Below are 13,802 nucleotides of genomic sequence, written 5' to 3'. Positions count from 1 at the left end.
GGGTTTGGGCCAAACCACAGTGGTGAAAGGGTTGATCAGGCTGTCCTGTTTCATGTGGAACTTTTCTGTCAAAATCTGTCCATCAGATCACAATTGCAGTCATAGGGCCAGTGTGTCTTCTGACGCACTGCTGACTCAACAAAACTTTACATATTACATGCATCGTAATAGGGTCGCTGCGAAGAAAGTTCTGAAAATTCATAACACTTTGTCAGAAATGTTGGTAGAATAAGTAGGGTAGACTAGTAAGGCCAGGCAAGTTAAACTCTGGTAGACTCGCATGTATTGTAAATCTGTGCCCAATCAAATGTTTTTATATGACCTCTGGTCATTTTCTATAGCCATGCAACATTGGTATAATATGGGAAAATGAGAATGAACGGTAAAATCATGCAAGAAATATCTAGTACCTTTGACTATTTGCTATTTGCCTGGAAGGAGTTAGGCTGCTGTCTATAGTAGAGTGTAAATACGACATGCAAATAAGTATTTGAATTCATTTAACATGTCTTTTGTTTATCAGATCCCAACGGTGTCTACAAGGCTAAGGAAAAGAGGGAAGAGACAAGAGATGCCACGGAAGTGAAGGAAGACAATGATACGGCTGTTGACTTACCCATCGACCAAGTCGCTGCCGAGGAGGTGGAGGATGAAGACATCCAGCCCGCCACTGACGAGCCGGAGTTCCAGGACGACGACACCAAGGCCTCCGAGCCGGACAACAAGTCCGAACCCGATGAGCAAGTGAGTTGAAATTGAATGCTATGGTGATGGTTTCCCCGGTGATGTGACTCGGGTAGGTAGATTCGTGTGGAGCTATGTGGTTTTTCTGTCGGCACTGCAATCACGTGATATACTTCAGTCATACCCATGAATGAGTACGGCCACGTAGTGTATGCTATGTCTACGCTAAGGTCCACTCGCCGTTCAGGCCGCGGTCTTGTAGACAAAGCATAAGCAACGGATGCACAACATCATTCATGGATATGTTTATCCATACATCTCTGCCCATTCAGCAGTCCACCATTATTTTGCATGCCTTTCTCACCGCATATATATACAAATTTTCGGACTTTCAAAATTACAGCAGTTACTGCATGAATGCTGGACACTAATTCAACTAATACAGATGCAAAAAAATCTGTTTTGGAAAACAAAAAAAAGAAAGATATAATTAAACTGCACAAGCAAACTAATATTCGATGAAAACTAAATGATTACGTGGATGTACTTGCCATAACACAATAGCTTGACACAATCTACCCACCATGCATGGCCTAGCGTGTTTATAGCTGGAGTGATTTCATAGCTAGCTGCTTTATATACAGTATTGCTGTGTGTATTATAGATGAAACCAAGCTATGAGTGTGCCCTGGTGTGTTACAGTTTTACTGTAGATTCCGTGTTTTCTTTTTGTAAACATATGTAGGAATTGCTTGTTGAAATTCTGCGTGCCCTTCAATGCATGGAGATCTGCTCTCCACAGATTCTGAAATAGAGTACTGTCTCTCACTTGAGTATAGTTGTGTGATATTCTTACTGCTATTTTGAGTGGATAAATACGTTCCAGCCAAGGAAGGGGTCAAAATGAACATACTATTCTACAGTTTCCCCCTTTTGCCATCACTTTGGTACAACCCCATTGTCTTCAATAGAGTGGTTGGTTCCATGTACTTGGCAAGGGGATGGAAAGGGTTAATCAGATAAACTCATCGCAGTGTTCTGAAAATCATCGGGGTTTGGTCCTTTTGAACTAGAAATACCAGTGTAAGCCTACCTGACATCATTGACCTATTTTAATCTAGTCCATAAAATGCAATATACATGGAATTCAAATACACAGGTGTGAAATAACATTTGAATAAACAGAAAAGCAAATATGGAAAATGCCAAGTAACCAAAAGTGAATAGTTTTGCCAATAAAGCAGAATGATAAATCACTAGTCTGAATTCCTGGACAACTTTACATTAGCGATTTTTTTCACAAGGGAAAAAATATCATACTGTGTACACTTGTGCTATGTCCAGCGTGTGAAATATAGTGTTGACTTTATCAGTGTACTTGAGGATCTTGCGATCAGTGATTGAGTTCAACGGGTGTGTCACAAAAGTAGACACTTCAAAATTGAATTCTGTGTGTCTTTGAAGTTGTGTTGATCCCGACAACGCAAAAGTGGGACAGTCTGGTTTGACGGACTTCAGTGGAAAAACTGTGTTTTGGCTGGCATGTGTCAGCTTAGCCGTTATTGTTTTGGAGACGGGTACGAATAGCAACGCCGTGGTCGGTCAGCGGCGTTGAACTGCCAGGTTGCCAAGAGTTTATCCCATGGCAAACAGACCCAGTGGGGCATTTCTGTCAGAGAGATTTACAAAAAAAGACGTATGGCATCATAGAGTAGGAATTCGCGGCAGTGGTTCGGTGATTGAGTGTGGAAATTGACTTTGCCATAATACATCAAAAATGAAAACCAATAATCCTGCATACCTAGGTATCTGTGAATGATGACTGCCAATGAAATGGTATTGAAAAATCTCTTAGACTGTCAATAGGGAAATAAAAATAACATACAAAAAAGTTAATTACATTCTCTGACATTATTTCTGAAGTTAAACTATGAATGGAAGAAATGAACTTGGCTTTGTTTGTTTGTTTGTTTGTTTGTTTGCTATATCTCCATATTTGACAAAATAATGACCAATTGCAACTCGTACCTCAGTTCAAATGCCATTTTGTCAAGGGTACCAGAAAAAAAAGACTAAATGACTTGTGACTTTGGTTCTTGAGATCTTAAGTTAAATTTCATTTACAATTTTCCTGAAACTTTTTTTATCAAATTTTGATGAGATTTTCCAAATTGGATATCCCTGTGATCCAATGCATAAAATAAATTCTACAAAGGTTTTTCTTTCTTGCTCTCCCTTTCTGTGAGAATACCATACATTGCAAACATTTGTTCAATTCCACAGCCGGCGCAATATTGTTACCATCTGGCAACAGGTGACACCATTGCGATCACAGATGCACTTCAAACATCTGTTTATGGAGCTCCACTGGATGACTGATTGACTTTTAAGTGTGTGCACAATGAACTGATCGTGTTACTAACAATGCAATCATCGGATGACAGGACAGTCCACAGATTACTACTGTTTTAGTTACAGGAGAGCTTTGTTTTTTTCCTTCATGAACTATCCACTTCAGAAGTTCAAGGGGGCAATCATATTTAGGTTGACAGCCACCATATGTGGCTAATGCCTTGACCAAAAAGGATTTGTTAACCCTTTGAGTGCCAAAGTCAATCTTTGCCGCCTGTATAAAATGTACCCAAGTCAATTTTTTTCAGATTTTTGCCAAAATTTTGATAAGAAACTGTAGCCAATGAAATATGATGGCCATTTGGTCCAAAATTATCACAACAAAATTTCCAGAAAAATTCATAAAAATTGGTAAAATGTTGCTCTAAAATTTTGGAGGGAAAAAAATTACAGCACTCAAAGGGTTAAACTTAATGAAAATTGAAATGTGTGCTTCTTTTGTCTTCGTTTGATTCTACTATCTTTCTAAGCAAACTTCCCATTCTAAATGGGTTCTTTTATTTTTCCCTGAGCTTAAAACAAAACAACCTAAATAGTGTAACATTATAGGTCATCTCATTTTTGTTGTTGGAACTTTTCATAATATCAAATAAATTTTGTGTCGTTATGGATATTAAGGTATTATTTCCTGAAAAGAACCATGTTTTGATGTGGTTTCAATGACGTGGTCACTAAATTTTTTATGAACTTATGAAAGCATGATTCCATTTTATCTCATTTTTGAAGGAGGACTTCTACGAATGAAATATTGTATGGCTACATGCTGAGATTGCTACAATGACGAAAGCTTCAACACATAGTCAGGAAAGAAGCTGGAATAAATTATTTCCAATAAAATTTGACACCCAACCGACATAAAATGAGGTTGAATACATTAATAATGTACCACTTAAATCGGTCAATTACCTACTGGGATTGTAACTTAGAACTCTAATGTCAAAGGTCACACATCCTGGACATTCACTTCTACTCCTATCCAATCCCTGTGGTCTAGTAATTATTCTTTCCATAATTGTCATCAGAAGTAAAAAGCTGAAATTGTATTGTCATTAATACCAGCAGATAACTAAGATATTGTGTCAGTATGATGGAGTAGTACTTTCAACTGTTCGTTGTCAGATGTTGCAAATAACAATATAGCAAACTTGTTCGCTTCAGATTTTTGCACGGCTAAATATATATGGTTAAAACTCATATCATATAGGATATTGTCCGTTTTTTTCAGCTAGACTCTGATATTTGTGCTCTTCAAGCCTCGAAAATGAAAGACTTGCCATCCGCTCAAACTTAATTTCCCCAAGGAATATTTAACCATTTCAAAACCAAATATAAACATCAGGGTCACTGTGCAAGTTTTTGAAACATTTCACTGTAAAGTTACCATATTTTGAAATTCATGTTGGCCACCATACCTCTGTAAACTCACAAAAAATTAGACTGTCAACATTTTATTTACTCCAAGGGCTTCAAAATGAGCTGGCACAAGTGGTAGATCAGAAAAGAATTATAAGAATTTGACATCCCAAATATCTATTCTGGAGATGCATTTTACCGAAATGACATCTCTGAGATGAAGGCAAAGTCCACTGCTCGTGATCCTTTATGATGTAGATAGGTTGTGATTTATGATAGATGTATTTACAGTACAATGTATCCATATTCTGCCATTACAATAAATCAAGCCAGGGTCAATTGGGCATGGGTCATTTTGATATTTTGTGGCTCTATCTGATAGAAAAAAGAACAACAACATTGTCATTTTGATGTGAATATCACCTGTGACTGAAAGTACCCAAACGTGAACCATTGCTCTATCTTTATAGATATTACAGGGTCAGTGCATTTGACTAATTCTGATACAATTTCCATTATGAATAGACGGCCAGCATGTTTTGACAAACCTTATTCATACCCCCTTTCATTGTGCATTGGTCCAACCTGGCCACTTGAGTTCATAGGGTTGTACCAAAGCAGGCTACAGAAAAGGTTGAACAGAGCTGTAATCAATATAACCTGTCTGTGGTTGATTGGCTGTTTCATGTATCTGTTATATACTCTAAACTCTGTTTAGTCGCTGTTTAGTTGTATCTTAATCAATACGAAGAACTTGTCTGAATCGTTAATCATGTACAAAATTTACCAACACACATTGTATGGTCTCAACATTGTCTCAGTGTTTCTGTAGAATTCATACATGATGTGAATTTGATTTGATTTGATATCTAATGTATCATTGACAAATCTGTGCATTATTTTTCCGCTCAGCCTTCCCTCGACTTCACCCCCGATGAGGGTAAGTCCCACCTTAGTGGCTATCGCTTCTTCAGCATAATTATCACATATCTAGCCTCCCTGCAGCTTTTATCCAAATAGTATCTGCATTCCTCTGCCCTGTATGGCAGCTCCAATCATTGAAATTTGTCCCATTTTGAGAAAAAAGCTAGATCAAACCAAAAACTGGGGTGTGTTAATTTCTTATAGTCCTCTATACAGAAATTTATTATAATAAATCTATCATGATAATGTGTGCCAGGTGTCTATCACAGGGTTATAAATTTCATATTCACACTTTGGTACAAAAAGTTGTCTGTATGATGGTACATAGGGCATTCTGCATGTTTCAGTCACTATTAAAATGAAAAGAAAACAGGCAAGACTGAAGAATGCTGGATCCATGCTACAATTTAACACTGTCTTAGGGGGTGTGTTTGTCATTGATCACTTAGGGGCACCCTCAGATACTGATTTCTTCTCTGAGGCTCAGGATGCGATGTGCCACATTTTCCTTCAGGTGTGCTGAAGACAGACAGCTTCATGATAAAAATTGTCTATTCCTAAGCACACTTTCCCCATCGAGAAATGGATGGTTGACCTTCCCTCCAGCATTTACATCTTTATCTAATTTTGGCAACGTGCAGAGGAAATGAACCGCAGACTGGAGTTTATAATGTGAGATACTTGCACAAAAGCCATAATCTGAGTCCCCTCAAAGTTACATGGAATCGTTACATTGAAATCATTGACACTGGAGGACATCTTTAATAAACTGGATTCTTTTTTTCTTAACAAACAAAGTCTCTGAGATGTACATAGACACCTAATGTGTTCCCATTGAAGTGGACCCAACGTTTTGCAATCTTAGCAGGATTCATCAGTGAAAAACAAAAAAAATTCAGGATGAAAAATGTTTTTCATGTCAGAGAAGCACATATGTCATGACTCAGGGTAGTTTTCATCGCCTTCCAAGTATAACTGCCACCTATTATCCCAGCCTCTTTCCCCTAATAATCCATGCATGGTTTCAACCAGAGTAATGAGAAAGAGTAGGGTTGTACCAACTTGATGGTGTCATAGGGTGACTGTAGGGTTCGATACACCTGACACAAAAATTTGCTCTCAGGAAAATAGTCAGATGAAGCTTGAAAGCTTGCTTTGGGGAAACAAGCAAGAATAGGTTCCCTCACAAGTGCCACTTAGCATATTGTGGGTTGAAACACTGCAGCCACTTTAGTTGAGAGTTTTGTGTGTGTGTGTGTGTGTGTGTGTGTGTGTGTGTGTGTCAAGAGAGAAACCTTTTTGATTTGTAACGTAATGGATTGTAGACATGACATGTACAACTTGTTGATTCGTTACTTTACTTTATTCATGAAATGTGTTCAATTTACACCTGCAGATCAACAACCGAGGAACCAGTCCCCCCCAGAGGACGCCTACTCCGAGCCGAATTTCCACCCCAAATCAGTCTCCCCCACCTAAATCACCCACCCTGTCCACCAACAGCAATGCCACAGTCAGTCGGCCAAAGTCTGCCCCCGTGTCAAGCGCCGCCGGCAGCAAGCAAAACACCCCGAAAGCGTCGCACGAGGCCACCCCTCAGCAGAGCCCACCTCAATCAGCCAGCCGAACCGTGAGCCCAGCGAAATCGCCCACGCAGACCTTTGCCGCAGAGGCGCCGACCGAGGAGAATCGTGAAGAGGACGAGACCGTGCCAGAGGAGGTTCCAGAGGATATCCCGGAAGACGTACCAACTCAGGAGGACATCTCTGTGGCGGGAGAATCAGAAGCGCCCCCAACGGAAGCGCCCAGAGATGGTGGCGACACACCTTCCGAAAAACCGAAAGAAGATGATGACGATGCCTCCAAGGTCAACGACATCTAAAACTCTCGTCTCCTGATCGCTAGTCGAAGTTTTCCTCATTATGAAAGATTTAAAATAAATAAATGCCATGCGGCAAAACCAACAGACATAACATTGCTCCCTTGTATAGTGAACACACATATCTATCATTTCATTTAAATTCATTCAAGGGAAAACCTATTTAATCAGTACAATGTCATCTATTTCAACTTTGGCTGACTGTCTGTTGTAGTGTCCGTCCTTCCCTCCGGCTGTACATAATTTAAGAAAAAAAAGAAAGAGAGAAAAAAAAATATGAGACAATTGTACCATTAATAATGCCACATATCATATTGTAAATACAGCTATTTATCTTTTATCGTAGTTAGTACAAAATATTTCATTACAAATTGATTATGGTTGGAGTGGCCAATTAGAAATGAAACTAAAAAAAGGTATATTTTAAAAACATTTATCCAAGTGTGCTACATTTTAAAAATACAAAAACCTATGTTTGACATGAATAGCAGCATTTTGACTGGAATTTTCACCACGAAGTATTACTAAAGTCTGTATCCTACAGGAAGCCATGACGTGAAACGTGGGAAAAGCGTCAGCAAATTAGAATTTGTATGTTGTTTTATTCTCTGTAAATTAGTAAACATTGTTTTTGTTTTGAAATGTGTTGGTAATGGTTAGTAAGTAGTTAAGACTTGTTATGAATACATGTATTAAAACCCAGCCTAAACCGTGTTTTGTGCAACTAATTAGCTTTGCCATGACACTGTGTTTTAATGTGTTGGAAATACTGACATTGCTCTAATGGTTCTGTTCTTACACAGATTCTTAGGTTCCCCCTAGCCCCAGTGGGAGCGTTTGGCTTTGGGTGAGGTGTCTGACACAACTTTACATGCATGCTTTGACAAAACATATGAAATACACATGTTGCAGCATGAACACGTCTGTAATTTGTATATTTTGTTTTGCATTCAACCTTTACAACAAGCAATTCTGAAGTGGGTGTTCAAACAATAATCCACTTGCACAACTGTTTTTGTTAAAAATCTCCACCTTCGGATACAGCAACGTGTACTATAGACATGAAAAATTGATAAAGCTTGGAGTTACAGTGTTGGCTTGATACAGTATTTTGCACCGTAACATCCATGCATACTCCGTCATGACATCGATCCCACCCACCCTCCCCATCCCTGGCACTGATGATAGAATCACTGTGTGAGTGACTTACTAGTGTAAAAGTCAACTATAACAACTTTAAACAATGTTCTTTCGAACCATGTTTTCAGTTCACTATCAGAAATCCGTCCTGTTTTCTTGTCGACTATAAATTGTTGTCTTTCTTTTCCCCACTGAGATGTATTTATTCGACAGAAATTTTATCCAACCGTTGGGAAAAAAATTGAATCCATAAAAGATCTTGCCTATTAATATTATATAACAAGCTGTGAGAAAGGTGCTGATATAAAACTGATCAAAAATATTAGTTGAGTTTTCTTCAGAGAAGACAATGTCTAGCATTTTTACCTTGCTTTTTGTACCGATTTTGACATGAAAATTACAGATCTGGTGGTTGTAAATGGTTGTCATGACAACAGCAATGGACAAAACAGACTACCAGTCTGGCATTACCGTGTATGGTTTAGGACTGTAGGCTAGCTTATTGTGTTTCACAGAGGAAAGAGAGAGAGTGTACTTTGTCCGTGCACATTTTCAGTTCTGGAGAATTTAGCACAATATATTGCTGTGAGCAAGTTATCAACAACCACCTCAGCCCTCCCCTGTTGCACAGAGCATTTTCTAAGTGGCCATCCTCTAAGGTCTGCGGAATTTTATCTGATGATTTTCCAAATTCATCATTTCTGAAAATCTTGTCACAGGGTTTTGTGAGAGGTGACTGTAAATTTAGGCTTTGAATTTGTATCATATCAGTGAATGTTATGGGATTTCACGTTCGAACAATAGTGATTCCTGCTGATCCCTGTGGATGACTCAGTAAGACACATTCTGCAAAATGATACTTTATTATTTGTCATCTCAGTTTGCGTAATACCTGAAATTTTACAAAATATTTTATCGTCCTTTTTTGCGTGCCCTTTTTAGGCCTTTTATAACAGAATTGCTGATAATTTTTATGAATGACGAGAGACGTATACAATTTTTGATAAAAATGAACAAAATTTGGGTGAGATGCTGAAAAAGGGGGAAATTGTACAGAAATTTTGGCGGGAAATTTTTGAAATGCAAGCTTTTCATTCTAACCTACATAGTTTTCACATGACCAGTTCTGTTTTGTCAAAATCCTTTCCGAAAAACCTCAATAGTATTAGCATTCCAACAACAGTATTCCATTTCTGCAAAAACTCATTGCATTTGCCTTCAATTTGCAACTTTTTTTTTGTAAACCCATTGTGAAACAAAAAAACTGTAAAACAATTTGCAAATCTGATGTGTTTTGTGTGTGGACCATACATACAACCTTTGTTGTGAAATGCATATCATTTTCCAAGACAATTTTTCATTGGTTGAAATGTGTAAAAACAAAACAAAACAAAGTGGTCTTATATGCGTGTTTTTTCCTTTCAAAATCTCAGGTTGCCATGGCAATGAACCAGAATCATTTCAACTGATTTATTACATGTATTACAAATAAAACATTGTATGAAAATAAGTGGATTATTAGTGTTGTGGCATTCTTTTTCCCATTCCTTAGTTACCTCATAGTCTGATCATATATATATATATATATATATATATATATATATATATATATATATATATATATATATATATATATATATATATATATATATATATATATATATATATTAATCATTCATGAAAATCAGAAATTTATAAACAATTAACTCGGTAGTATACCCATCTTTGTGAAGACAATGTGTCCAGTTTCTTTTTTACAGAGATCGTTTTGTGATATGTCTTCTTGTTTGCTTCCTTTGTAATCTGTCTTGGCGCTGCATGTAAACACTGGACACTGGACATCTACAGACACTGCAGTGTTCAGACACAGACCCAGTGTGTTATAAAACCAATAGAGCTGAGTGTGCAGTGTGACCATGCATAAGGCCTTCTTTCAGTGTGGAGAGTTTTGCCTAAAGGACACGTAGACCAACAATAAGACACACCACATCCCTATTTAGCACTGTAGGGAGCTGGAAAAGACAAGTTGTGCGGCATATAGCCTACAGGATGAAAACATGTTCATTTTAAAATGGCATGTGCCACAAGCAAGAGTACTAAATATCCAACAATGTCCACACTGTTGTAGAATTTGTGATTCAATGATATTCACCAGAGGAAGTGAACCCCTTTGCAATTTGAAGTCTTCAAACTACATAAGACCTTCAGGGTAAAAATCCTAACAGTGAAACGACAAAACAAAACAAGACAAGGGCCATTGTCATGCTGTCACCATGGTGAACACTACACTACACTCTCTGACCTCATATCTTTGGTAGACACTATCTAACATGAACCCAAGTCACACTGCACAGAGCACAAATTTATTCAAAGTGCATCGTTTCAAATTCCAGACACCAAACACTCAAATCTGGTGAAATTTGTTTGCTGCCTTTCCATGCATATTTATTGTTTATTGTAAGTTACTGGTAATATGCGAATAATCGTTGCATTTAATTTTTTGTTGAAATATTAAAGGGCATATTATAGCCCTGTAGGGGGTCATTTCTACCGAATACTTTGTCAACTATAACTTAATACATCAATGATGAGACAGAATTCAAGATTTGTGTGATTATTTATGAAGACTACGTTGGTGTTGGGCTTTAGATACAGTACAGCCTAGGGAATCATTGTTTTATCCAATTATTTTCTTGTCACTACTTTTAAAATAACTGACTCAAATGATTGCGTCAATTCAAAACTGACAGGTTTAATATGAAAAGTACGCTTTGAACATTGTTCCCAAGCGAATTTAAAGTCGTAGGTTATTTCAAGAATGCTTCAAGGCGCTCTCTGTGAAGAATTGTTAAATTTTAATAGCACCATAGAAATTTCACTACCCGTGACTGTCCTTTAAACAGGTGTATACACACAATTCAACCAAGTCACTGTGACGCAGTACTTGAGATTGCAAACAGCACCAACAATGTACACCACTGTCCTGATTGTTCCGTTCCGTCCTGCGCAGCACTTACTTAACATTTTTTCAAGGCAGGACCATTTCTAACCAGCCTGACAAAAGCATATAGACCCTTGAAAAGGCCATCACACGGATTTGAACATTTTCCAGACCATTAAAGGTGAAATGGTGATGCTATTTAAGTAAATGATTGTTCATTCAATGGGACCAGAGTGTGAAGACCTGCCAGCAATGACTTTAAAGACACACTCACTATAAAACAGGTTGCCAAGAGAACTCTCGCCATCAGTGCAGTACCCCATAATGCCCAAACCAGGCCTGTTTCTTCTGCTTGGCATTTGTACATAGGCTGTCTCGGTACACTGGACAAATTTAACGTTGATGATCCTGCACATTCCACCATATGTTTTTTTTACGTTTCTTCAAGTGCCTTGTTGTCAGGCACTTCAAGAAAATACCAGAGAAAACATCGCAGGATTACTGACTCTGAAGTATGCCCACACAGTCAATTTTGTTGGGTTTTTTGATTAACAGGCCAGGCAACATTTCAAACCACACCTACACAAATTGTCGGTTTTCAGCATGGCGAAATTTGTTTTGAGATTATCAAAAATAGGTAGGATGAAAATAATACTTCCTGCAAACAGAAAATACAGAAAACATCATGATTAATATTTAGGTCAACACAATAATAATGACTTTCTCAGCCATAATCCATTGCATGGCAAATTTGGTGGGACCATCCGGAGTTCTGCTCTAAGACTTTGTAGAAATATTGTTGCTGCTCTGGTCAAACATACCAGTAGGTATGTTTCACGACTATGGTACTATCTTACAAGACTGTTTGTTAAGACTGCAGGACCAGTGAATTCACCTTGGGCACTGAGCTCCACATAAACATTGACAATATTGCACTTGTTTGCCCTTGCCTGCATGCTGTAAAAAAAGCAAACGTCAGTTTTTTGGGTCATGGTGAAAGAGACTGGTGACTTTTTCTGCAGTACCCTTGTAGGTCAAGGTCAATTCTCAGGTGTGACAGATTAAAAGTGTCTTTTCTCACAGCCGGAGATTTAATAACGTAGCATATCACCTTGCTTTTGAGTCAATATACCAAATATTGTGACCGTGTTTCTGAAATAGACATAGTATTTCCAGCTAACTCTGCCAATCAACAGATGTATGGAACTACTCTTTGCTGTCAATCTGCCGGATCGACAATCTCCACTAGACCCTAATTAACACTGACAAGTCACTGCAGGAATTTTCAAATAAAAGTCGCACAGGAAAGTTCCATGAAAGACCAGCAACAGAATCATTCATCTCATCATCTGACTTGACCTCTAGAGGGCAGTAATTGTCTCTGTCATGGCACCCACTTCACTAATGCCGTTATGACCATGACAACTGCATCAACTAAAAGAATTTCTTTATTGTAAACTCACTGAGTGATTTGATATACTGATCCTGTCATTGAAGCAATAAAGGAGGTAAAATGAAAGCAAACTATTAAAAAAAGCACACGCACCAATATCTGAATGTGGCAAATATATGCAGTTTGGAACAGTCACAAAATGCATGGTTACAAAGTACCCGCTCAAGCAGAGCAGTCTGTCATGTTCCAGTTTGTTTTCAGAATGTTTAGTCATGCCTATTTGGCCGTTCTGCAGCTAAAATCCACAAACTTCATCAAATTGATGGCTTTTTTTGTACCTGCTGCAGAGCAAATTCATCCACACCAAAATGTACATGCATACACACATCATACTGCTCTACAAAGTGCACAAATGCTTTCTTTGCCTTGTTATAACTCACTCAGTTTGAAAGGGCATAGCCCTCTTGTTCACAGATATGTAACAATGACCTGAAAATTAATTTCGGAGAGATCTGTGTTTCCTTCATATTTCCTCAGTCTTAGACAGTGGAAGTTTGTCTCTGCATTATTTCAAAGGAATTCTAGATTGTTTACAAACTTATTCAAAATTCAAGAAATGTCATCCATTATATACATTTGATTAGCACTAAAATATCGGTTCATGTTAAACATGTTACAATTTTGATAAATATCTCTTTTGTAGTTCTGGTAAAATAGTTTTCTTTGACATCACATCTTGAAATAAAGACAAAATGGATAGTCAATCAACTTCAAATTCATTCTTTTATGAGAAAAGGAATCACACAGAACTTAAATGAAACAAATTTGATAAACTTTGCAACCGTATTTTACTAAACACAGTAGAAATTGTGGCAAAAAAACTATAAAGTTACACAATTAAAACTTCATATTTCTCACAAATTTGCATAATTTATAATTAGCCAGACACTTTTCTGATAATATGTACTCAAAAATAGAACCAGGATTAATTTGAATGTGGCTGGCTGACTCATTTTCCGGCAATCATTAAGTGCTCTTTGCATGATTACTAGCTTTCTTTTCAATCAGCTAAAATC

General features: G+C 37.7%; 1 protein-coding gene across 1 annotated transcript in view; it reads left to right on the top strand.

Moving 5' to 3' along the window:
* The window catches only part of LOC139115784 (doublecortin domain-containing protein 2-like), a 52,023-nt gene extending 42,121 nt beyond the window's left edge, over positions 1-9,902 (top strand). Inside the window, exons 8-9 of the mRNA XM_070678141.1 lie at positions 524-744; positions 6,770-9,902. Of these exons, the coding sequence (XP_070534242.1) occupies positions 524-744; positions 6,770-7,255 (707 nt within the window). The 3' untranslated portion in view covers positions 7,256-9,902. The remainder of the gene's footprint in view (positions 1-523; positions 745-6,769) is intronic.
* Positions 9,903-13,802: the final 3,900 nt, after the last annotated feature.

The sequence above is a fragment of the Ptychodera flava genome, chromosome 17 (assembly GCF_041260155.1).
Source record: "Ptychodera flava strain L36383 chromosome 17, AS_Pfla_20210202, whole genome shotgun sequence".
NCBI lineage: Eukaryota > Metazoa > Hemichordata > Enteropneusta > Ptychoderidae > Ptychodera > Ptychodera flava.
The sequence above is the reverse complement of the archived record's forward strand: the minus strand, read 5'-3'. Positions and strand labels throughout refer to the sequence as shown.